Source organism: Cicer arietinum, chromosome 6 (genome assembly GCF_000331145.2).
Source record: "Cicer arietinum cultivar CDC Frontier isolate Library 1 chromosome 6, Cicar.CDCFrontier_v2.0, whole genome shotgun sequence".
In the NCBI taxonomy this organism is placed as follows: Eukaryota; Viridiplantae; Streptophyta; class Magnoliopsida; order Fabales; family Fabaceae; genus Cicer; species Cicer arietinum.
In genome coordinates, this window is record NC_021165.2 from 13,544,339 (window position 1) to 13,569,303 (window position 24,965).

Consider the following 24,965-nt stretch of genomic DNA (forward strand, 5'->3'; position numbering starts at 1 on the left):
TAGCAGTTGCTGCGGGACTTGTTGACTTCGCCATTGGTGGGTTTATGTGGTACCTGTAGTTTCTACCTCTAATTGCTTGAGATGCAAATTATAAGGTTTACTGGTTTATTTATTTCCTTAATATTTTGGTCATTATGGCTCTATTAAAATTTTAGCAATTGAGCCCTCTATCATAGTTTGGTCATTTGCGGGTTTATTTAGTACCTATATTTGTTTCGGCGAATAAGATATGATTGTGTTTTATCATTTATGATTGATATTGTACTAAACTATATTCCTGGAAAAGCTTTTTTGGCTGTATTTCTTTGAATTAAAAGTTGTTCTGTTAGCTTGTTCTGTTGAATAAAAGTATTTATGTCTAATTATAATGTAATATTATCTGGATTAAATGCCAAATTGCCAAAAAATAGTTATGTCTAACAATATTTCAAATGTACGAAGCTCGTACATTTAAAGTATGAATTTAGTTTGTAATATTACACCTTGTTGTGATCTATTCAATATAATGCCTGTAAAAGTTTCATGATTCCAAGTGTTAGTCTGTTATTGTGAATCGTGATCTCTTCGATATATTCTTGCAGCATAGCTTACCATGCTTAATCCTGTTTCTTTTATAATTCAGGATAGACTTGATTGGCACTTGCAATTATATTGTGGCCTTGATTGCTATTTGTTTGATTGTACTTCTTAACTGTACATGTGAACATGAAACATTATTATGTCTTTGTAGGTACTGATACTACAGGAAGTGTGAGAATTCCAGCATCACTCTGTGGTATTTTTAGTTTTAGACCATCCCACGGAGCTGTATCTACCATTGGAGTTCTTCCAAATGCACAAAGCTTAGACACCGTTGGTAAGATGCATAGATTTGTGTTGTTTTTGCTATGATTATAATTGGTCATAAGTTATATGTTTCAAATCTTAATATTCTGGTCATTTTTCTGTGTGGCATGCTTTAAGAAAGGTGCAATTAGATACATGTGTTAAAAAATTGACTAGTTCTATATCACAATATATGGTTTGGTATTGCTTTCTACAGTTGAACATTTTTTTTGCACATATATGCTCCAGGTCATGATATGCCATCCCAGTTGAAAAACTGATTAAGTTAATAACAAATTACGCATAGTGAGGTGAATGGGACTCAATTGTTTTAACATTTTTTGGATAAATGTTTTAATATATGTTCTTTATATTGCCAAGTACTTCATTGCATAGTTTCATTGTAGGATGGTTTGCCCGTGATCCTTCTGTCCTACATCGTGTTGGACATGTTTTACTTCAATTGAATTCAGTGGATACCAGAAGGTCAAGGTGTATCACATTTGCTGATGATCTCTTTCAATTATCCAAAGATGCTACACAGAAGACAATATATGTCATCAGTAAAACTATTGAGAATATGTCTGGATGTAAGTTTTTAGATATCTGAAATCCAATTTTGTTGTCTTGGATTTAGTAAAATTGACTGCTATAAGGCAAGTTTTCTGAAACAGGTTACCAAACAAAAGGAATTTTGCATAATTAGCAAGTATTTTGGTCATTTTGGTTTTGCAGATCAGGCTCCAAAGCATATGAATCTTTGTGAGTATATTGTTTCAAAAGTGCCCAGTCTAAGGCTTCATGAGCAATCAGCACCCCAACAAAATGAAACATCTATATTGAAAACCCTGTCTTCAGTTATGCTTTCATTACAAAGGTATTCTATTTAATGTTATAAATTTTTATTATTTGATTTATCACAATAGATCATGTTGTATTGTATGTTGATATAATTTTCATTTTGATAGTAGAAAAAAATTATAATGTAGTAAGGGTGAATGAAGTTGCATGAGACAGTTCTCAAAAAAGATGAAAAAGGGTGCAACCTGATGCCATTAACTTCTGCCATAGTTGGGTCTAGGAAGGGTTTAACCCATTTAAAGAAGGCAAAATTAATATAATGAAGCTCAGTATTTGGAACACTCCGGAAATAGTCATAAGCTGAACACAAAAGGCAATTTATACTGGATAAGCATAAATGAACTGTATTATGTCAGTTTAATTCAGTGATCGCTAGCTGTGAAAAATATGCAACTGATGGTAATTACAAAGCAAAAGCTAAATTCATTTCTTTAGTAATGTTCAGAGAGTTTCACACCATTATTACTGGATAACTGAAGCTCACAAATGCTTACAGTCTATGATCTAATAATGAGAAAGTAATTGTTTGGGCAATTAAGTTGGTATTGCATGTAAATTGTTTTCAACCAATCATTCATATCCTTGTATTTTTTTAAAGAAATACCTCCCCCTACTTACTGAGTGAAGTACTTATTAATCATTGTTGCATGATCAGTAAGACAGTAACGTATACCTTCAATTTTTTATTTAGTTTTTAAATTATTAGAAAGTTTACTTAAACTATTCATTCTTATCCAATCATGGGAGTGAAGGGGTGTGTTGTGATTCTGCATTGTTGAAATATCTGGAGCTTGGCGAATGCAGGTAGCCCAATAACAAATTTAGAATAGGCTCTGATACCATCTTAGAATGTAGACTAGCCTAACTCAACCCCAAAGGTTAGCTTAAGGGGATATGGATTTTCCTAAAGTCTTGTAAGGGCTATTTTAGCTATATCAATATTCGATGTGGGATCTCAACTAAAATTTTCCAGAAGAACACCTAACCTTTGGGAAAAGATTTCATTTTAATCACTACTTTGTTTCCAGTGGCCTAATTTTTCTTTTCTTTTCTTTATTTACTCTTAGTATCATTTAGCATATCTGAATTCCATATATTACTAGATTGTTATTTGGTACTTTTAAAATCATATCTGGGCATGCATGTGCCCTGATATATTTTTCTTAAATTTTTTAAAGGTTTTTACCATAGGAAATGTCCTTTGCAATTAACACGTCTTTCTCTCTACTTTACAATATGCTATGCAGTATGTAATCATTTCTTGTTTATACAGTTGTTTATTTATTTAGTTTTGATAGAATATATTGCATCATTGTTTTATATTGTGTGCCTTATATCTATGTGACAAATGTGTTTTCATCTGTTCAGATATGAATTTAAAGCCAATTATGAAGAATGGGTTAAATCAGTCAAACGCAGGTTACGCGGAGGTGTGCCAAGTCATGTTATTGCAGCCATTAATTCAACACAAGATAATATAAAAGCCTTGTATAAAGTCAGGACTGAGATGCGTGGTGCACTTCAGAGTCTGTTAAAGGTACTTGTCTGTTCATACCATCCTTTCTTGGACAATCTCTTTTATGGTAAGGAACCTTTTTTAAGTTGTTATAAATTATATTAGAACGTTGGAAAAGACAACCAAGTAACAGTGTTGGCAAATAGCGGATGTAATGGCACTATAGCGCTATAGTATAGCTGAATTTGAACAAATCGCTATTGTCCTTCAGTACCATGTTAGTACAAAGTGTTATGTTGTCAGTCTCAGATAGCGGCGTAGAGCGCTGGACCCTAAAAATAGGATAATGGGATGACTGCTATTGCGAAGGCAAAAAAACAGTATATAAACTAAACATAAAATACAAACAGTATGCAAAAATACTAAATAATAGCAAAGTTCACAAAATTAAAGGGATAATCATACTTAATTACCAAGATCCAACATCAAAGTCAAGTTCTACTAGTAATCATAATCAACAAAGCAGAGAATAGAGCAGACAAAACAGAGTCACAAAAAGAACAAAAACAACATAACAAGAACATAACGATGTTGAACAGAGCAAAAACGAAACGGAACGATGCTGAACGGAGCATAAAAATAACGAAAATGACAGAACTAGAACAAAAACGGTTTCTTTTTCATGATGCTGAGCAAACCCCTTCGCGTGTTTATAATAATAAAAAACTGCGCGGGTATGATTTTTTTTATTTAAATTTTCAATGTGAATTTTTAAAAATTTGAAAATGATATTTATGGTGTATAAATGTATCAATTTGACTTGAAAAAGTTTTAATATTTGTAAATTTTGAAGTTTATAATAAATGAATTTTAGAGGTGCCACATCATATTATTGAATGATGTGGTATAATTAGTCTTACATGACATATAAGATGTGATGTGTCAACATATTGAATTGGAGGTTTGTTTTAATATATTATATTGAATATTGATATTGATTAGGGCTTAAGTGGGTGCAAAATGACCTAGATACCCTTAATGAAGAATAAAAAAAACAGTGTTTTTTGAAAAATCTTGGAGTGGGTCGGGCTGGGATTGTGGGTTGTGATGGTAGTGAGATTCATGGCTGGGAGCGACGCTACAGTCAAATGCGTTTTTGCAGTTGATGGCATTGTGACACTATAGCTCTATATCAAAAGCGGAATTTCAACAAGCTGCTATTTTGCACGATATGCAATTGAAAAGTAGTCCAGTATAACAATATATATATATTGCAAGATAACCAAGATCTTTGATTCTCATACTGAAGTGGCCAAAATAATTTAGCCAAGTCTACTCAATGTGTCATGCTAACCGAATTTGACTCTTCTAAAGCGAGCAGTTGGTAAAGTGAACAAATCAATAGTTGATACTATAATCATCTATGATTGATCATACATGTACATATAATATCAACCATTGATTTGTTTATCAATAGTTGTTGTTACTTACTTTTTTTTTCTAAAGTGAGTTGCTCACTTAGAAGAAACTCTAATTCCATGCTAACCTTTTTATCTTCTGGTTTTGATTGTCCAACAGGATGGTGGAATACTAGTTATTCCCTCTGTAGCAGACGGTCCGTTAAAGCTTAATGCAAAGAAAGGTTATTGTTCTGAGTTCCATGATAGAACTTTAGCATTATCCAGCATTGCTAGTATGTCTGGATGTTGTCAGGTAATTTGATATCCTTCATGTCTTGTGTTAGTATTATTCTTTTCTCAATTTTTATTTAGTGCTCTAAAACTTTGTTGGACTGATGTATTGCTCTTACATTATTTCCAGGTTACGATTCCGTTAGGATATCATGATGATTGTTGTATTTCTGTTTCATTCATCTCAATCCATGGAGCTGATAAATTTCTTCTAGATACGATCTTGGATATGTATACAGCTCTTAAAGAGCAAGCTGGCTCCGGTTTCATTTCCATGCCATTACCAAATATCAATGGAAACACGGAACCTTCTGAACTTTTAAAGGAGAGGGTTAGTTTTCTCTAAGCATTTCCCCTTCCCTCCTTTCCCCACAAAGCCCTTTCTTCCTTTTCCCTCCTAACTTCCAAACAACGCCCTAAAATTTCAGATGTAAATGTCTTTCCCTCATGATGAGATGCAAATATAATTAGCCTGAAGTTGTTGTTAAATGAGGACTTAATGGGTCTAGTATCAACTTAAATATTTTAAACCCGAAGTATGATTGGCAAATGTACTGAACCTTTTACATAATCTGTGAGCTTGCCTTAGTAAAAGCTCACTATGATTGGCATGCATATTTAATTTGAACTCGGAATGTCAGGCTATTTTCCTAGCAAATGTGAATTTGAGCAAACTGATGCTCTGTTCATGAGCTCTTGAAATGGCTCTGTTATATTTCTTTAAAAGTAATTAAGCACTTTTTGTTTCAGTAAATAGGAATCAATGTACTTGCTAATAAGGGACATTTTGGGTACATAATTGTTTCTCATGTTGTATATGTTATATATCTTGTAGAGATCAGATGTCATGGGGAAAATCAAGTATTATTAATGGATATATAAAACGAAAAAAAAAAAGATGATTAGAGAAGGTGTTAGAGTTTACATTCTGATATGCTGCTATCATTCTCTGTTCGCACGATCCTCTGTTTAGCTTCTGATTTGTGTTGCTGCATAGGTCATACTATGCAGTCTGTTGCACAAAATACCTGCTCTAAGCCTTTCTGACATAGTTGTTAGTTGCATTTTTTTGTAGTAGTTAGTTGTAACTTTTAACAAAATGCCAACCTCTATTGTAACTGCAATTTTTTATAAATATTGAGGCACGGCTTCATTCTTGTCGATGTTCAGAAAGGTAGTTCAGATGAAGACTAAGTTTCTCTCAAAGTATTGACTTGGATAATTTGATTTGAGCGACTAAAATAAATGCCTTGCAGGGTAATGCAGCATTTAAAGAAAAACAATGGGAAAATGCAGTCACCCACTATACTGAGGCTATCAAATTGAATGCGACAAATGCAACTTACTATTGCAACCGAGCAGCTGCTTACTTAAAGTTAGGAAGGTATGAGGTTTTTCCTGTCTGTCAATATGTATCCTGACACTTTAATTATTTCCCTGTGATTGGTATTCTCACTTTGTTAACTTATGCAGATTTCAGCAAGCAGAAGAAGACTGCTGTAAGGCAATATTGCATGATAAAAAGGTGAGAAGATGAGCATATGACACTGGCTTTGGAACATTTATTTTCTATTCTAATAATATCTTGTATCTATTTTTTTTATACTCTAATAACCAATGGTTCTAGGAGCTGATTATTGTTTGTATATCTTGATAATGATTTGATTTGATGATGTTTAATTCATAGATTCCTTTATTTTGTAGGGATTCTTTAGTTTATGATAATGTCTGAATCTGTACAAATAAATATCTATAACACTATTGTACTAAGAATAATGTGTAATTTCCATGCAGAATGTGAAGGCATATCTGAGACGTGGAACTGCTAGAGAATCACTACTACGGTATAAGGAGGCTCTTGAAGGTGATTCTTAAGTTTCACTTCAATGTATTTGGTTCATGCTAATTTGATTTCTTAGATAAACTTACATAATTTATACTCTTTCCGGTCACAATTATAAGCAAAAGTGCATACTTTCGCCCTTATTAATGATGATAGTTGAGTGCATTTAATATTAATTTTCTTGATTTCATGTAAAAAAGAAATACAATTACTAACTTAACCCTAATTACTACAGTCATCTCCCTTGGCATTAAAGAATTAATACAAGGGTATTTTTGGAATAATGTCATTACATGTGAATAGATTAATTGGTTTTTGTTTATATTTGAGGCAAACAAATACCTACATTTTTTTGCTCATAATTAAGGCCGCTGAGTATTTGGTATGAAATGTAGCTCATTGCGGTTCATTGTCTTACAAATGTTTTTGAGCATTGCATTTCGTATCATCCTTTTAATGATGTTCCTTATCCTGTCTCATTTTCTTACTTTGTGCAGATTTCAAGCATGCTCTTGTTCTTGAACCACAGAACAAGGATGCTAGTGTTGCTGAGAAAAGAGTCAGAAAATTGTTGAGTTGAGTGTGCTTTTTTTTCTCTTCTGATCTCTCTCCCTCCAAGAGAAAATCAATAGCTCTGGATGTGGAAATATCAAATATGTGATCATGGTTCTTTTCTACCTTGAGAATAAAGGTAATTTGAAAGGAAAGAGAGAAACCTCCGTTGATGAGGGGCCACATTGTTCTCATTTTGTGCATATATCCTCTCAGAAATATTATTCAACCTATTGGATTTATGCCAATAATTTTGGACCTGGTTGCCCCTGTACATTCTATAGGGAATGACACCATATTTGCTTTAAATGTTGCATATTATTTTTTTTTACTCATTAAATGTTATATATAGTAAGAATAAGAATTGATTACTGTCAAAAAATAAAAGAATAAGAATTGATTATAATGAAGAACATTTTTCTAGAATTGAAATTAGAATATTCTGTATTATTTTCTAACTTCACTGTTGTTGGCTTTAAAGCAGGCTTGAACAATAATATAGAATAGGAAATGTTAACATGTACTCAAAAGACATGTGTTAATTCAAATGTAAAAGTTTTATCTTGTGACTTGCGTTTTCTACTAAACATTGATTTTGTACAATAACTTTTATTTTATTTTTGGTATTCTTAAGATGTGTCTTTATGACACCGTGAAGGCATGTGTTAACATAATTAAAAGAAGAAACAAACAAATAAATATACGCCAAACAAAAGAAAGTTGAAAAGTATTGAAAAAAATTCAAGTTTTATTTAAAATAAAGTAAAATAAAATTTATTTAATGTATAGTTTAAAGTTTTTTAAGAGTACAAAAAGAAAAACATCATTGATTGTATTTTGGTTTTATAAAAGAATTAAAATTTAAACAAAAATAAAATTTTTAAAGACCAAAAATCCATTAAGGAGAAGTAAATAAATTATCTCTTCCTTTCTCATATCTTCAAATATTTTAAGGGATTCAAACTCAAATTAATACGGTTTCATTTATTATAAATTTATCAAGGATTTCTAGTTTATTTTTAAAAAAATGTAATTCAAAGTTAAGACCGGTTAATTATTTGTCATCTTCGTTTAAAATGATACTATATTTTTACTTTTGAAGTATATTTTTCGACAGAAACTTTAAACAATACTTATGCGTGACAAAGCTGTATATATTTAATTAGATGACGTTTATTGAAAGTGTATTACATAAGCAGAAATAATATTCTACTACTCGATAATATTATTACTGGATAAATCCGAAAATTGTTTAGTTAGTATTTAACATTTTCTGTCGAAAAGAAACTATTTTTAAAAATAAAATTCAATTGGTGGGAAGTGGAATGAAAATAATTATATAATATATAGTTCCAGTTCCACTCATAGTTTATTTATTTATCTATCCATTCTCATTATTTCACCAGCAAAAGAACACTTGTCCTTCCTCACCATAGGAATAAAAAATAGTAATGCTTTTTTATCAATCAATAATACTCAGAACTCTAAAAAAAAAAAAAAACTCAGAAACATTATTTTAAAACTTGTACCAATCATAGAAATGCCATATTTCTAAGTTCACTTTTCAAGAATAACTTTACAATGATATTCCTTGAAACAAACACATTTTAGTGTCACTTCAGCTGCACAATTACATGAAAATAGAAGACATGTCAAAAGGGTATTCCATGATTCGAATCTTTAATGCTACAGAATTTTGATGAATGAAAATATACCAATATACCATATCATAATATAAACTGCTTTTTATACATGTCAAAAATCTCCGAAGAAGATAATTGTGGCTCCTGCAAATCAATTTCATACTTTATGGTAAGTATTATTCTAATAAAAAAACTTATGATTATATAATATGGAAAAAGATTCCATGCAGTAACTGTGTCACACATTATAATACCTGCTTGATGCGGAGGCCAAGAATTCTATTTAAGATGGAAGCAATTGGGCCATTTAGAGTAACTATGCCTGTTTTAGTGCCATGAATGGTTGAACGCATGGTATTCAGCAAGTGACCATAACTCAATCCAGGTTCATTTTGCACTGTTTGTATGAAACTATAAGTCAATGCACCTGTAACTTCTTTGCCACTTAAGGCCTGTCTACACCAACCACACATTTCATCAATCTCTATCATACAAAAACATTGCACATATATAGAAAGGACAAGAAAATATTACTAACAGAGGTATCTACAGAGACTTGACTATCATCACAAGCAGAAATACAAATTGCTACTCCTCCTTTTCTGCCTTTATCAGTTCTTGAACTTGTATGATTCTCCCATTTGTAATATCCTTCCCTTTTAAAATAGAAGAAACAAATTCAGGATCTGTTTGGATTGACTTATGTGAGTTTATCTACTGACACAAACACTTTTAAGAGTGCTTGATAGAGCTTATAACATCTCTTTAAGTTGTTTTGAGTTTATTTTCACAAACTCTCCATAATTAAGCTGTTTAGGCATGCAGAAACTAAGTAAGCATTATTCCTAATCTGACCTGTTCATCTTGCAAACAAATGATAAATCAAGAACATTTCCACTGTGGCATGCATCAATAATGGCATGAAGTTTAGCACCAAATGGTAGTGGCCTAACAATTGTTGCATTAATCTCACCATTCAGTATCTTCCCCTTGTGCTCATGATCAACAGGACAAATTGCATTATCATATTTATCATCAATCTCATTCATGTTCAATTCCTGTGTGCCATGTCCTGAGTAATGGAACACTAATGAGTCCCCTGATTTGCTACCCTCAATCAGCCACCTTAAAGCCATTTGAATGTTATATTTTGTTGGTATTTTTAGTGGATTTCTCTCCTCCTTATCATCTGCAGGTAGATTCTCAATGTTCATATATAGAATGAAGATATCTTACATTGCACAAGAGACATAGATAATATATACAAATGTTAATATCATTCCAAAATTAAAAACTTTGTTCTTTTTATTCGATTTGAATTAAATACACTTAAAAATAATATGTTAAAATATGAGTCGTCTAATTGAGATCCTTAATCACATAGTATTTTGACGATAGACAATTCGAATATTTTATTACATATATTTATATACATTTAATGCCAAATGTAAATAAACATTATGTTTATAAAAGTATGAGAAAGGTGACAGTACCTGTGAGCATGAGAATGGAGTCACTAGGAAACCCAAACTCCTTAATCAGAAAGTACTTCATACATTTTACATCATTGATGGAGCCCTTAAGCCTGTAACTCCTCCCATGGTAGCAAACTCCACACAACACTGCGCGTTTCGAGCCATACGGAGAAGGAGGAATCAAAGGGTATGAAGGCCTTAGTGACTGAGGCTGAAGATAATAGCCATAATTACCTGAATTACTGTTAACTACAGAACTAGTTGGTGTTATAGTATTGATGAAGCCTCTAAAAAGACCTGCAATATGATTAAGACTATTGTAGGCTTGATTCAATGGACCTGTGGATTGAAAATAGGTTATGCCATTGCATATTGAACACTTAAAGGCTTGGCTTTCTTGTGGAACCATTAGTAGTATTCCACATTGGTTACATCTATGTTGTCTACTTGCCATTGTAATTTTCTTTTGTTTGTTTGAAGATATAATGAAAGAAAAATGAGGCCTAGAAATTATGAATGAATGGATGGATAGGAAGCAATTTACAGAAAGTGTACATGTACTTAAGCTAACTCTATTAATTTAGAAGGGAAGTAAGAGATGAAGAATAGGATTCTAAGTTATATTGCCTTTATCTAGTGGAGAGTGAATATCTTGACTTATTTGTTTTTCTGTCTATGGACAATTTTTGTCTAGATGAAGAGTCAAGAATAAGAAACCCATGAAACTTAGTATACATATGACGTTCACATATCTATGTGTGTATACATGAATGTATCTTTAAAAGACTTGAAATTAAATATAAAATTAATGGTTGTTTTCATTGGAAAAAACTCGAGTTTCGCGATCAACTAAAGATAAGATCTGAAAATAATTTACGAAGAATAAACCTTTTTCATTAAACGGTTTTGTGGAACTGAATAATTAGTCCATATTGTTACTCTTTCGTCTCTTGATTTGAAAAATTAGTGAAGTTTGAATTAAAATAAAATGTTGTCTATGTATATAGGTTGAAATTAAATTGAATTAATATCATGCATCAAAATTTTCAATATATTAATATTATTTTGGATAAAATAGCATCTAATTTCTGTATTTACTTTTTGCTTGTCGTGTAAGCAAAAGTAAGAAATTAGGAAACGCATTTTGGAATTTATATTCCTTAAGAACGTCACAATCAAAATCCCAATTATTGATGCTATGATTGAAATATTTGAATTCAAATACTGATTCAGAATTATGAAAAGAAGAAGTACAACAAGTTCTGTGTGTCCAGTTCCAAATCAAGAGATATATAAAGCAATTCAACGTCTTGCAAATTGCAATTAAGTTGTATGTATCCTCATCACAATGTGAATATTGTTGTAGATACATCAAATTTCTCAGATGATGATAAAAGAGGATCCTGCGATATACAAAAAATGGTATATATATCTGATAAAAAATTAAGATTAAATAGAATAATAATATTTTAATTATTGTTTATATTTAATTGAGTAGGAGACCATAAGAATGAAATGATCCCAGTAATAGTTCCAAAGTATTGTTTGAAAAGAATATGCATGAGAAAAATATGTGATCGGGTCTTATAAATGGAAAGAATAAAATCCACACTACATTACGCAAACTAGATTTCAAAAGATTTTAGCGAGTGATGGAATCCAACCTGTGCAATATATTTACGGTGAAAGATACGTTGCAAGATGCGGTTATTGCAATATCTGCTTCGGTTAATCTTTTTAATTTCGTCATGCATTTTTCCCAAAAGACCCTTATAAGTAATTCCACCTGGGTATTCTCTAATTGTTTTTGTGAATAGGTAAGTCAGAACACCATTCATTCCCTTTCCACCAAAAACCTACATATATATACATTGATTTAATTAATAAACTAACTTCATTGTATTTTAATATTTTTCATATTATATATAAAAAAATATATGATCCAAGATTAATTAATTCTTACTGCGCTATCTACAGCCACTTGGCTATCGTCACAGGCACTGAGACAAATAGCCAATCCACCACTTGTATGTTTTCTAATAGGTTCTCTACAAGGGGGCTTGTTATCCTCCCAAATGCCTCTGCAATAATATTCTATTAAATAAATAATTTTTAAATGAATACTATTATTATATTATATATAGAATCTGATACCTTTGATAGTTATAGACATGTAAAAGATCAAGAATGGTTCCACTGTGACAAGCATCAACAATAGCATGAAGTGTGACACCTTTTTTGAGTGGCCAAACAAGGGTTGAATTGATGTCATTGTCAACAATCATTCCTTCTTTAATGAAATCAACTGGACAAAGAGTCTCATCAAGACCATCAATTTCATCTTCTTTTAAATCAGGTTGTTGTAAACCATGTCCTGAAAAGTAAAACACCAATGAGTCCCCTGCCTCACAGTCCTTCACTAGCCACCTTAACGACTCCAATATGTTCTGTTTCGTTGGTATTAATTTTGTATTCTGCTCTTCTTCTGCATGCAATCCATTTTAGTTTACAAATTACATTAATTCATTTGTACCACAATAATGGGTGGTTCAACATCTTGCTAACAAAAAAATATAAGATCTTGTAGTGATCAAGAATTCATGATATATAATTTGCCTTCATATAGCTAAGTTTTTTTTAAATATAATGTTAGTTGCATACTCATTCAATTTCATGGTATAGTCTAAGAAATATTTTATTCTTTGTAGGTTCTAGTGGTAAATTACTAAGTAGTGAATTCCAAATAAACACCTATTATAATATTATACTATATCAAACAAGTTAAATACATCAACTTTTTTTTTTTTGTTAAATCAATTATCTTTTATATAAAATAAAATTTTATAGTAAAATACCTGTGAGGACTCTTATGCACTCATTTGGAAACTGAAAATTCTTAATGAGAAGGTCCCTCATGTTACTGGTATCATTAATGGTTCCCTTAAGCCTGAATTTTCTTTTTGTATAAGAAACTCCACAGAGAACCGCACGCTTGTTATATCTGGTAGGCAAAGATGAAGGAAAGCCTATTACTGAAGGAAACGAAGATGATGATGAGCAACCAATCAAGTTTCCATTTTTGTTTGAATTGTCAAGTTTGAACAATTTGGTTCCAATTTTCTTCACTGGACCAACCAAGCAGCAGTTTTCCCTTGATTTCTCATGTTCCAAAGTTGAATTACTAACATTACATGGAAAAGGACAACAACCTCTGCAAGATGTTTTTGTTTCTCCACTAGTGTGAGAATTATAAATTTTTCTGCAAGCATAGCAATAATGCATAGCAGTGTTTGTGGGAGATGAAACACCCTTTTTGTAGCTTCTGTATTTAGATGTAGCTTCCATTGTATGCAGTGTAGACCAAGCATAAAGATTTATGATGCAGATTTATAGGCACATAGATACAGTGAAATGAACAATATAGACAATTGAGATTAGGCTCTCAGCTTTCACATTTGTAACATGCACTTACTTATTTTGATTTCATTGGTGGCCATTTTTGGAGGCTCAGTGGACTATGGCCACAAATGAAATACATAATTTTCTTGTAGCAAGATAAAAGTTCTAATCACTAAGATTTTTTAAAAAGTTGGGGTAAAAGTTCATTTTTAATAGGTCATAGGCAAGGATATAGTAGATTATCCGACACCAGAAAATCAAGGACTATAAATTAAGATATGGAGAACTGAAAAATGAGTGGAAAATCAGAATATGTGTTTTGAATGGTGTATCTCATTTGTGTCCAAGTAAAGATATGCTTCTGTTTGTTATTCCTCACAATTTAAAGAACCAAGAACCAGATGCCCTTGGCATTTAATACCTTTAGTTTAGTTGCTTAAAATGTGTTTGTTTTCCTTTGATTTTACAACAAAAAAATACTAAAGTAGCATGCATTCAACCTTGGCTTAATTCATTGGATTCAAAGAATATTAGACATAATATATATTGACATAATATATATATAATTCAAAGGTGAATATTGACATAATATATATATAATTCAAAGGTGAATTATTTTGCATAATAACTAATTATAAATATTAAAATTCATTAATTAAATTATCAAATTAATAGTTTTTATTGAGTAAATTAATTTTATAAATTATTTATTAAAAGAATATTTAGTATCACGATGAATTAGTCATTATCACGGTAAGTGATTTTGATTTTATAAAAACTTTTCCTTGTAGTTTTTGAAAATCACGATGACTCAGTGTAATTATAATAAATAATATAAAATATGTCAGAAATAATTTCAAATGAATATATAATAAATATAATTAATTTATGTTCAATTCATTTTTTATCAAAAATCAATTATGTCAAAATCAATTTTAATTGAAATCAATTTTTATCACATACAATTAGACATGGATTAAAACGGAGATTATTTACCTTCAATCATATGATCCAATGATGCATTGTAGATAAATAACAAATAAATTAATACAAAATAAAAGATGGTTAAGATAGAATTGGATGATGGGTCTCCTAATTCGCACCACCTCATTGATCCCGTCTCCATATCCCACCCCCAAAACTTAATTTGTTTTTGTTTGTATCCCAATTGTCCTTTCTAGATTGAAATTGAAATAAGAGCATTGCTATACATCACGATAAAGACCAGTCAAAAATATCATGACACGTTACACCTGTTGCTTTTAAAAATGGATAAACTTTTCAAAATAAGATTTTGACTAAAAACATGTGTGAAATGAATGATCAATAATATGTTTCGTGACATATCTATCATAGTCAACCTTTTCGTAAAGTTACGCAATTTCCTTTAAATAATGTCAAGATTGAAACCCAACTCCTTAATTCACAATATGTTTCCCTCTGTTGGGAGTGGATTTAAATTTTTAAAACGAGAAATTCATGTTAGAAATGATGATATTTTAATGAAAGTTTATTAGAAATAATGATGATATTTATGAGAGTTAGTGTTGTTGTGAATTGAAAAAATTGAGAAGTTCCACATTAGAGGGATACTATACACTAGTAGGGTATATAAGGTGGAGGTAATGAACTTGGGAAGGGCCCCAAGAGACACCCCAATTTTGTGAAGGAAGGAAAATGCAAGCAATATTGACCACTACACACACGCGCCGCAGTTTGGCTCGGCTTGTTGAAAAAACCCTAACAACGTTTGGCTCGGCTTGATGAATAGCCAAAGGCGGAAGCGTACCTGTGGGAATTGCCATTAATGAAATCCTGAGATGATGATGATAGAGCCAATGGGTTGGGTGATCTTCCTCAGCAAAACACCCTGAATACCTTGCTCTCTTGATGGGGATAGAGAGAACCAGAGAGTTTTCTCCTTTAGAGTTTTGAAACTGAATAGTCTTGTTGTGTTTGCCTTGGGGACCATTACCCCTATATATAACTATTATTAGTTATATCCCAAATTGCAGTATTTCCAATTCAGCCCCTCATTAAATTAGAAACTGCCTGGTATCTACACTATTAATTTTCATAACTATTATGCTCTTTAGCCATAAACTATTATATATTATTTGACCCCTAGTTTATTGGATAATTATATAATGACCCTAACACACTTTATTAATTAATTACATATGTGACCCATAAATCTTACAATCTCCCACTGGTCACACATATATCCTTAGGAGTGTGTTAGACTTTATGACGTCAAAAATGTCATTATAATTACCTTGAGTATAATCCAAATTGTCCCGTCCATTAATCATATCAGCACATGGAACCAAGGAGGCTTTCGTCATAATAAGCATAACTAAACCCATCAATGATCACCCGTACTGACACAACTAAATGACATAGACCCATTATGAAAAGTGTAGCATGAAAATTACATGAAGTTGGTCAATGCATGTCAATTTTCAACTGGTCCTACTTTATCGAATGAGATCATACCATAACTTAAATGTACAAAGTAACCAAAAACTGAATACTTTAAACTTTATTTCTGATCAGAAAGTCCAAATACAATGTATTTGTACTTTACAATTAAACATAGAACATGAATTACATAATGGACGAAACTCCCACTAAAATCAAGATTCCTCAAACTGTAGCACACCCATGTGAGCAGTATGCTCATGAAAGACCTTGGGTGGTAGACCTTTAGTGAGTGGATCCGCAATCATGGAGTTTGTCCTTAAGTGTTCTATGGATATCTGTCCACTTTGTACCTTCTCTTTAACAACTAGGAACTTAATGTCAATGTGTTTTGACTTGGTTGAGCTCCTATTATTGTTAGAATACAAGACTGTTGATTTATTGTCACAATACAACTTGAGTAGTCTTTCAATCCCTTCAACTATTTGCAGCCCCGTGACAAAATTTCTCAGCCAAATGCCTTGGTCAGATGCCTCATGAATTGCTACGAATTCTGCTGCCATGGTTGATGAAGCAGTAAGACCTTGCTTGGCACTACGCCAAGAAACTGCTCCACCAGCTAACAGAAAGACATAGCCTGAAGTTGATCTTAAGCTGTCTTGGCATCCCGCAAAATCCGAGTCAGAGTACCCAGTGATCTCTAACTGGTCTGACCTCCTATATGTGAGCATGTAGTTTCTTGTTCTCTTCAAATATCTCATGACCCTCTTGGCTGCTTTCCAATGGTCAAGACCTGGATTGCTTAAATATCTGCCTAAAATCCCTACTATGAACGCTATGTCTGGACGCGTACATACTTGGGCATACATAAGACTCCCTACAGCTGAAGCATAAGGGATCTTTTGCATTTCTTGAATTTCCAAACTTCCCTTAGGGCACTGTTTGAGACTAAACTTGTCTCCCTTAGCAACTGGGGTGTCCCCTGGTTTGCAATCCTGTAACCCAAACCTTTTGAGAACCTTATCGATATAGCTCTTTTGTGACAATCCAAGAATACCTCGAGATCTGTCTCGGTGTATCTGAATTACTAATACAAAAGAGGCGTCACCAAGATCTTTCATCTCAAAATGCTTTGATAGAAATTGCTTAGTTTCGTGCAACATGCCTATATCGTTAGTGGCAAGCAGTATGTCATCAACATACAAGACCAGGAAAATATGTCTGCTCCCACTGAACTTATGATACACACAATCATCAACTGTATTCATCTCAAAACCAAATGAGAGAATTACTTGATGAAATTTATGGTACCATTGACGAGAAGCTTGTTTTAGCCCATAAATGGATTTTCTTAGTTTGCACACCATATTCTTTGGGTCTCCCAACACAAAGTTTTCTGGCTGCACCATATAGATAGTCTCATCAATGTCGCCATTGAGAAAAGCTGTTTTTACATCCATTTGATGAAGCTCCAAATTAAAGTGAGCAACAAGAGCCATGATTATTCTTAAAGAGTCCTTCGATGAAACCGGAGAGAAAGTCTCTTTATAATCAATCCCTTCCTTTTGAGTATAACCCTTAGCTACAAGACGTGCCTTATATCTCTCCACATTACCATTGGAATCCCGCTTGGTTTTAAAAATCCATTTGCAACCAATGGGTTTCTTTCCTTCAGGTAATGGGATAAGTTCCCAAACTGAATTGTCTTGCATAGACTTGTACTCCTCATTCATTGCTTCGATCCACTTATCTGAACGAGAATCTTGCATGGCTTGATGAAAGTTGACTGGGTCGTCTTCCGTCATGCCAACATTTTCCTCTACCTCATTGATAAATACTACATAATCATCCGAAATAGCATTTTTCCTTTCTCTAGTGGATCTCCGCAATGGAGCTGGCTCTTGAGGCACTTGTTCTTGAGGATCTTGAATTTGATCTGGATTTTGTTCTTCCTGAACAACCAGATCATCTTGAGTTTGTTCAATAATGGGAAAGTCAATTGGTGGAAGAATCAGTTCTGGAATTGTTACCGATTCTTCCTCAAAGACAAAATCTTTAACCTTAATCTTCCCCCCAAACTCAATATCCTCAAAGAACGTTGTCGTTCCCGTCTCAAAAATTGTTCTCAAATTAGGATCATAAAATTTATAGCCCCTTGATTTTTCTGAGTACCCTATAAAATAGCTGCTAATTGTTCGGGGTTCAAATTTCTTTTCATTCGGCCTATAAGGCCTTGCCTCAGCTGGACATCCCCAAACATGAAAGTGCTTCAGGCTAGGCTTACGCCCAATCCAAAGCTCATAAGGTGTTTTAGCCGCTGCCTTAGTTGGTACTCTATTAAGAATGTATGCTGCTGTTTTTAATGCCTCTCCCCAGAGTGACTCTGGCAAGGTGGAATGACAAATCATACTCCTTACCATATCCTTAAGAGTCCTGTTTCGTCTTTCAGCTACACCATTCATGCTGGGTGACCCCGGCATAGTGTATTGTGGGACGATTCCACATTCCTCTAGGTATTTGGCAAATGGTCCCGGACGTTGTTCACCTGAACCGTCATATCTGCCGTAGTATTCACCACCACGATCAGATTTGACCTTTTTAATTCTTTTATTAAGTTGATTCTCAACTTCTGCCTTAAAGGATTTGAACACGTCTATTGATTGGGACTTTTCGTGAATTAGGTAAAGGTAGGCATATCTAGAATAATCGTCTATGAATGATATAAAATATTGTTGACCATTCCAAGAAGGAGTTGGAAATGGCCCACAGATGTCCGTATGTATCAATTCTAAGACGTCTGTAGCTCTATATGCGCCTAATTTCTTATCTTTAGTCTGTTTTCCTTTAATGCATGCTACACAAACGTTAAAGTCTGTGAAGTCAATGGAATCTAAAATTCCATCTGACACAAGTCGTTCAACTCTATTTTTAGAGATGTGACCTAGACGTTTGTGCCAAAGCACTCCTGAATTGAAATTGTCAATTTTCCGCTTAGTACCACGTGATTCCACATTCAAGGTTTCATTATAGTTAGCCACAGTTTCCAACAAATAAAGATTATCATAACCAGAAAGTAAACCGGTTCCAACAACATTCGAATTTAAAGACAAAGTAAATTCTTTATTCCCGAATGAACAATAATATCCTGATTTGTCCAAATAAGAAATAGAGATCAAATTCCGTCTAAATGACGGTACAACAAAAGTGTCTTTTAAATCCAAATAATGACCGGAACTTAATAATAATCTAAATTTTCCTATGGCTTCAACTTCTACCTTCTTCCCATCTCCTACATAGATCCATCTTTCAGTATCACTAGGCTTTCGGAAGTTCAGGCAACCCTGCATTGAAACACTGATGTTAGTAGTTGCACCAGAGTCTAACCACCAAGTGTTTCTAGGTACTGAAGCTAAATTAACCTCAGAACAGACCAAAGACAGAATCATACCTTTCTTAACACGCCAAGCGTGATATTTGGCACAATCCTTCTTCACGTGTCCAGAACTCCTGCAGAAGAAGCAGTTGTTATCCTTAGTCTGCTTCTTTTGTTCTGGACCCTTAGCAGCAGCTTTGTTCTTGGGCTCCTCAATTCTTTTCCTTTTGCCCTTGTCTTTAGAGATGCTAGTAAAGTGAGCACTTTCAGTCCTATCTTGCTTCAGCCTGTCCTCTTCTTGCACACATAATGAAATGAGCTCATTAAGAGTCCATTTCTCCTTTTGACAATTATAAGTCACCTTAAACTGACTGAATTGCGAAGGAAGAGACAGCAATACTAAATGAATGAGTAAGTCATCTGACAACTCAAGCTTTAGACCTTTAAGCTTAGAAGCAATGTTGGACATCATCATAATGTGCTCTCTTATATTTCCCTTGCCTTGATACTTCATGGAAATAACTCGTGTCCCAAAACTCAAGGAATAAAGAAGATGTCACATCTAATTTAATCCTCTAAAAAATATTTTATTATTCTCGATTTTAAAATTGAGTTTCAAAACCACCAAGTAGTACAACTTGTGTTTTAACAACTCAGAGATAAAAATGTTACATCTATTAAATAAATCGATTTTAGGTTAGTTCATTAAAATAAATAAATGAATAAATAAATAAATAGAATAAAATAAATAAACTAAAATAAAATAAATAGATAAATAAATAAAGAGAGTTTTAGAACTATCAAGTTGTTATAGACTAAAATCAAACTAATAGTAATTATTTTTGCCTAGGCCTGATTGTAAAATCCTTTCAACTTTAAATTAAAGAAAGCTAATTATTAAGGCTAAGCTGCCTATGCCTGCAAAACCAATTTTTCAAGACATCCTAGCCACGCATCAGCTTTATGCTTTATGTCCAAGCAGCTAGCTGTATTCCCAGCTAATTATGATTTCAAACCCATTCATTTCAAAAGCAAAACAAACCAGCCTTAACCTCATTTCAAAACAAATGTAAGCATATCCAACAAAGCAAACCTCATTCCAAAACAAAAAAGAAAACTCAGTTTCAATAAATCTACCTAAACAAAATTTATTTTTAATCCTAAAACAAACTTCATATAATGTATCCTTTCATTTTAATAGTGAAATATAAACAAGGATAGAGAATAGAACAACAAAAATGAGAGTGATACACACCGAAAAGAAGAAGGCGGTAGCAATGCGCGGTTGATGGTGGTTAGCGACGATTATCGGCGGAAGTGAAGGTGACTTCTGTTTCTCTCCTTTTCTATTTTTTATATTTCTAAGTATATATGATTTTAATGGTGGAGATGAGTTGTTGTTCCTTCTACGTTCAACTATTTTTGTTTCAGAATCTCTCCTTAAAAAAATTTATCCTTTCCCTTCTTCTCTTTTTTTTAAAACCTCAACTCTCTTCTTTAGATCTGTTTCTTCCCCTCAAAAATCTCTGCCCCCTTTGTAAAAAAAAAAAAGATGTATTTATAGAGTTTTTTTATCTAATTAGTTGCTTTCTTGGCTGTGTCTCTGTTTGAGTTTGAGCTTTCTAGTTCTTTGTTTGATGTTTCGTTTTCTTTGCTCATCATTTGCATTTTTCTGCATCTCTGATGCCTTCATAGTTTTAGCTTATTTGTTTTGATCTGTTGATTTGCTGAGCTTTTATTTGTCTTTTAGTTTCTTTTTTTTAAACTCTAAAAGTTGTCTCTTTGTTCTGCACAATGTGTACCAAGACTGATTTAAAAAATTATGTTTTTATGTTTCTCAATTCAGTTAAAACAGGAACAGATGTACCAATAAGCATGGCTTGTGCATCAATGGCAGTCATCATCAACATGACAGAGTTTGGCAGTGAACAAAGTCAACATAGCATGGCTTGATCTGATTTGATTTTTATTGTAATTTATTTTTGCCTTTATTCTTAGTTTGTAATTTGATTTGGTTTTAAAACTCTAATTAGATAAAAATGTAAATTTATGATACATAATAAAATTATTTATTGTAATTATTTTTATTTCCTTTTTTAAATACATATTTCCTTTTTTATATTCATTTTCAAAATGGACAAAATTAGGGTACTACAAACCCTACATTGAAACACTGATGTTAGTAGTTGCACCAGAGTCTAACCACCAAGTGTTTCCAGGTACTGAAGCTAAATTAACCTCAGAACAGACCAAAGACAGAATCATACCTTTCTTAACACGCCAAACGTGATATTTGGCACAATCCTTCTTCACGTGTCCAGAACTCCTGCAGAAGAAGCAGTTGTTATCCTTAGTCTGCTTCTTTTGTTCTGGACCCTTAGCAGCAACTTTGTTCTTGGGCTCCTCAATTCTTTTTCATTTGCCCTTGTCTCTAGAGATGCTAGTAAAGTGAGCACTTTCAGTCCTATCTTGCTTCAGCCTGTCCTCTTCTTGCACACCTAATGAAATGAGCTCATTAAGAGTCCATTTCTCCTTTTGACAATTATAAGTCACCTTAAACTGACTGAATTGCGAAGGAAGAGACAACAATACTAAATGAATGAGTAAGTCATCTGACAACTCAAGCTTTAGACCTTTAAGCTTAGAAGCAATGTTGGACATCATCATAATGTGCTCTCTTATATTTCCCTTGCCTTGATACTTCATGGAAATTAAATTCTGAAGCAAAGAACTTGTTTCAGCCTTATCACTTTTTACAAAGCGTTTTTCCATCTCAGCAAGGAAATTTTTAGCTGTATCTATCTCATCCGAGACAGCACCTCTAAAGACTTCAGGAATACCACGCTTTATGATCATAAGACTTATGCGATTTGAGCGATCTCATTTCTCATACTCTAATTTTTCTTCAGAAGAACTAGAGTCCTTAGGAGTAGAGAGTCGATCAATTCTTAATGCAAGGTCTAGATCCATGCAGCCAAGAACAATCAGAATGTTCTCTTCCCATTCCTTAAAATTTGTCCCATTAAGGACAGGAATAGAACTCAAATTTGCAGATATGGAAGCAACCGATGCTGAAAATTTATATATATCAAAATTCCCAAATTCCCAAATTACAAACCCTAATTTTTCAAACACGTTAAAAATATGGATTCCATAATATATATATCAAAATTCCCAAATTCCCAAATTACAAACCCTAATTTTTCAAACACGTTAAAAATATGGATTCCATAATATATATATCAAAATTCCCAAATTCCCAAATTACAAACCCTAATTTTTCAAACACGTTAAAAATATGGATTCCATAATATATATATCAAAATTCCCAAATTCCCAAATTACAAACCCTAATTTTTCAAACACGTTAAAAATATGGATTCCATAATATATATATCAAAATTCCCAAATTCCCAAATTACAAACCCTAATTTTTCAAACACGTTAAAAATATGGATTCCATAATATATATATCAAAATTCCCAAATTCCCAAATTACAAACCCTAATTTTTCAAACACGTTAAAAATATGGATTCCATAATATATATATCAAAATTCCCAAATTCCCAAATTACAAACCCTAATTTTTCAAACACGTTAAAAATATGGATTCCATAATATATATATCAAAATTCCCAAATTACAAACCCTAATTTTTCAAACACGTTAAAAATATGGATTCCATAATACCATAATATATATATCAAAATTCCCAAATTACAAACCCTAATTTTTCAAACACGTTAAAAATATGGATTCCATAATATATATATCAAAATTCCCAAATTACAAACCCTAATTTTTCAAACACGTTAAAAATATGGATTCCATAATATATATATCAAAATTCCCAAATTCCCAAATTACAAACCCTAATTTTTCAAACATGTCAAAATTCCCAAATTGAATCCTAAACAAAGACAATAACCGAATTTCATCATGAATTAAACATGGTAGGCTCTGATACCAATTGTTGAAAAAACCCTAATAACGTTGTGCTCAACAATCCATGTCAATTACATGATGAATAGCCAAAGGCGGAAGCGTACCTGTGGGAATTGCCATTGGCTCTATCTTCCTCAGCAAAACACCCTGAAGACCTTGCTCTCTTGATGGGGATAGAGAGAACCAGAGAGTTTTCTCCTTTAGGGTTTTGAAACTGAATAGTCTTGTTGTGTTTGCCTTGGGGACCATTACCCCTATATATAACTATTATTAGTTATATCCCAAATTGCAGTATTTCCAATTCAGCCCCTCATTAAATTAGAAACTGTCTGGTATCTACACTATTAATTTTCATAACTATTATGCTCTTTAGCCATAAACTATTATATATTATTTGATCCCTAGTTTATTGGCTAATTATATAATGACCCTAACACACTTTATTAATTAATTACATATGTGACCCATAAATCTTACACGGCTTTGACTTTGGCTTTTTTGTATGAAAATTAATTAATCATTTTAATTAACTGATTGCTTGCATTTTATCTCTAATCAAAACGTTAATTATGTAATTGCCTCCCACCGAGTCATATCTGATCCAGTCTTCCTCCCTGAATTCGTGCGTCTGTTTTTGCCCGGTCAAAACTCTAATCTTTGGTCTCACGTTTCCTTTGTTGTCCGGTCAAAAGTCAGAGTCAAATCCCTAAGTTTGGAGCACACGTTTTGGGGGTTTGGAGCGCACGTTTTTGAGGGTCACTACATGGAGCGCACATTCTGATGATCCATGGTTTTTTCAGATCCAGTTGCAGATTTCCTCTACAAAAATAGAGGGTTCTCCTCAGTTGGAAAATCACACCAAAAACTCTCCGTATCTGAGGCTTTTCTCACTTCTCCCCCTTCTTACTATTTCTTCTCTTTCTTTTGAGTGGTCTTAGTGCCATATTACGAGTGTCAGTCGTAAGACTGCCATATTGAGGGTGTAATTCTAGAACGGTTTTCTACAGTGCAGTAGAACTCCGATACAGAGTATTTGTGCTGTTTTATCTGGAGACTTCGTGGTTGATAGTCTGCCTTGCACAATTTTGGGCAGTGCCTCGAAACGTCTTAAAGAGAGCGACCTAGTCCGCGACTCAACCCAGTAATATTTTCGGTGGCATAAATTATTTTCAAAGGTTTTTCGAATTTCAAAAACAACAATTCCTAAACATGAAAAAAATTGTTTAGAAGAATAAATTAGGTGATGATGAGAAGACTTGAAGAATTTCCATCATAGGCGATCATGTTGATTATTGAGGTATCCGCAACGATGTATTTGTTGTGTAAAATATAAGTGTTTATTATTTCTTAAACTCTCAAAGTGAAAGAGTATTATAAAATAATACACATATTGAGTTCAGCTATAAACTCTTGTAATTTAATTTAATTTAATGATTCAATTATGTTGAGATGTTCTTATTTAAGCAAGAGGTGTCAAGCT

General features: G+C 32.8%; 3 protein-coding genes and 1 long non-coding RNA gene across 8 annotated transcripts in view; 2 read left to right on the forward strand and 2 right to left on the reverse strand.

Moving 5' to 3' along the window:
- LOC101500020 (outer envelope protein 64, mitochondrial) overlaps positions 1-7,678 on the forward strand; it is an 8,773-nt gene extending 1,095 nt beyond the window's left edge. Inside the window, 11 exon segments of the mRNA XM_004504748.4 lie at positions 1-36; positions 731-856; positions 1,233-1,415; positions 1,561-1,702; positions 3,055-3,223; positions 4,721-4,855; positions 4,964-5,164; positions 6,090-6,217; positions 6,307-6,358; positions 6,628-6,697; positions 7,174-7,678. The exon segment at positions 1-36 is cut by the window's left edge and continues 10 nt beyond it. Coding sequence (XP_004504805.1) covers positions 1-36; positions 731-856; positions 1,233-1,415; positions 1,561-1,702; positions 3,055-3,223; positions 4,721-4,855; positions 4,964-5,164; positions 6,090-6,217; positions 6,307-6,358; positions 6,628-6,697; positions 7,174-7,256 — 1,325 coding nt within the window. The 3' untranslated portion in view covers positions 7,257-7,678.
- Positions 7,679-8,549: 871 nt separating this feature from the next.
- LOC101500672 (metacaspase-3-like) lies at positions 8,550-10,800 on the reverse strand. Of its 3 annotated transcripts, none has more exons than XM_004504752.4 (6): positions 10,365-10,800; positions 9,727-10,060; positions 9,410-9,527; positions 9,126-9,323; positions 8,952-9,015; positions 8,550-8,850 (listed from the first exon to the last, which is right to left on the reverse strand). In XM_004504752.4, exons 1-5 carry the CDS (start codon positions 10,798-10,800, stop codon positions 8,956-8,958), a joined length of 1,146 nt encoding a protein of 381 aa, XP_004504809.1. In that variant the 3' UTR covers positions 8,550-8,850; positions 8,952-8,955. The 3 variants fall into 3 exon arrangements, with proteins under 3 accessions (XP_004504809.1, XP_004504808.1, XP_004504807.1); XM_004504751.4 differs by having other exon boundaries at positions 8,944-9,015; XM_004504750.4 differs by having other exon boundaries at positions 8,550-9,015.
- Positions 10,554-14,262, reverse strand: LOC101500360 (metacaspase-1-like). 3 transcript variants are annotated; one of them, XM_027335409.2, is made up of 5 exons: positions 13,202-14,260; positions 12,501-12,831; positions 12,310-12,427; positions 12,011-12,202; positions 10,554-10,685 (listed from the first exon to the last, which is right to left on the reverse strand). In XM_027335409.2, the coding sequence occupies exons 1-5, from the start codon at positions 13,689-13,691 to the stop codon at positions 10,677-10,679; spliced, it is 1,140 nt and encodes a 379-aa protein (XP_027191210.1). In that variant the 5' UTR covers positions 13,692-14,260; the 3' UTR covers positions 10,554-10,676. The 3 variants fall into 3 exon arrangements, with proteins under 3 accessions (XP_027191210.1, XP_027191211.1, XP_004504806.1); XM_027335410.2 differs by lacking the exon at positions 10,554-10,685 and adding an exon at positions 11,613-11,749 and having other exon boundaries at positions 12,501-12,720; positions 13,202-14,262; XM_004504749.4 differs by lacking the exon at positions 10,554-10,685 and adding an exon at positions 11,613-11,749 and having other exon boundaries at positions 13,202-14,259.
- A 6,201-nt stretch (positions 14,263-20,463) lies between these two features.
- Positions 20,464-21,626, forward strand: LOC140920963 (uncharacterized). The gene is made up of 2 exons (XR_012163741.1): positions 20,464-20,862; positions 21,386-21,626. It is a non-coding gene; the product is annotated as an uncharacterized lncRNA (long non-coding RNA).
- Positions 21,627-24,965: the final 3,339 nt, after the last annotated feature.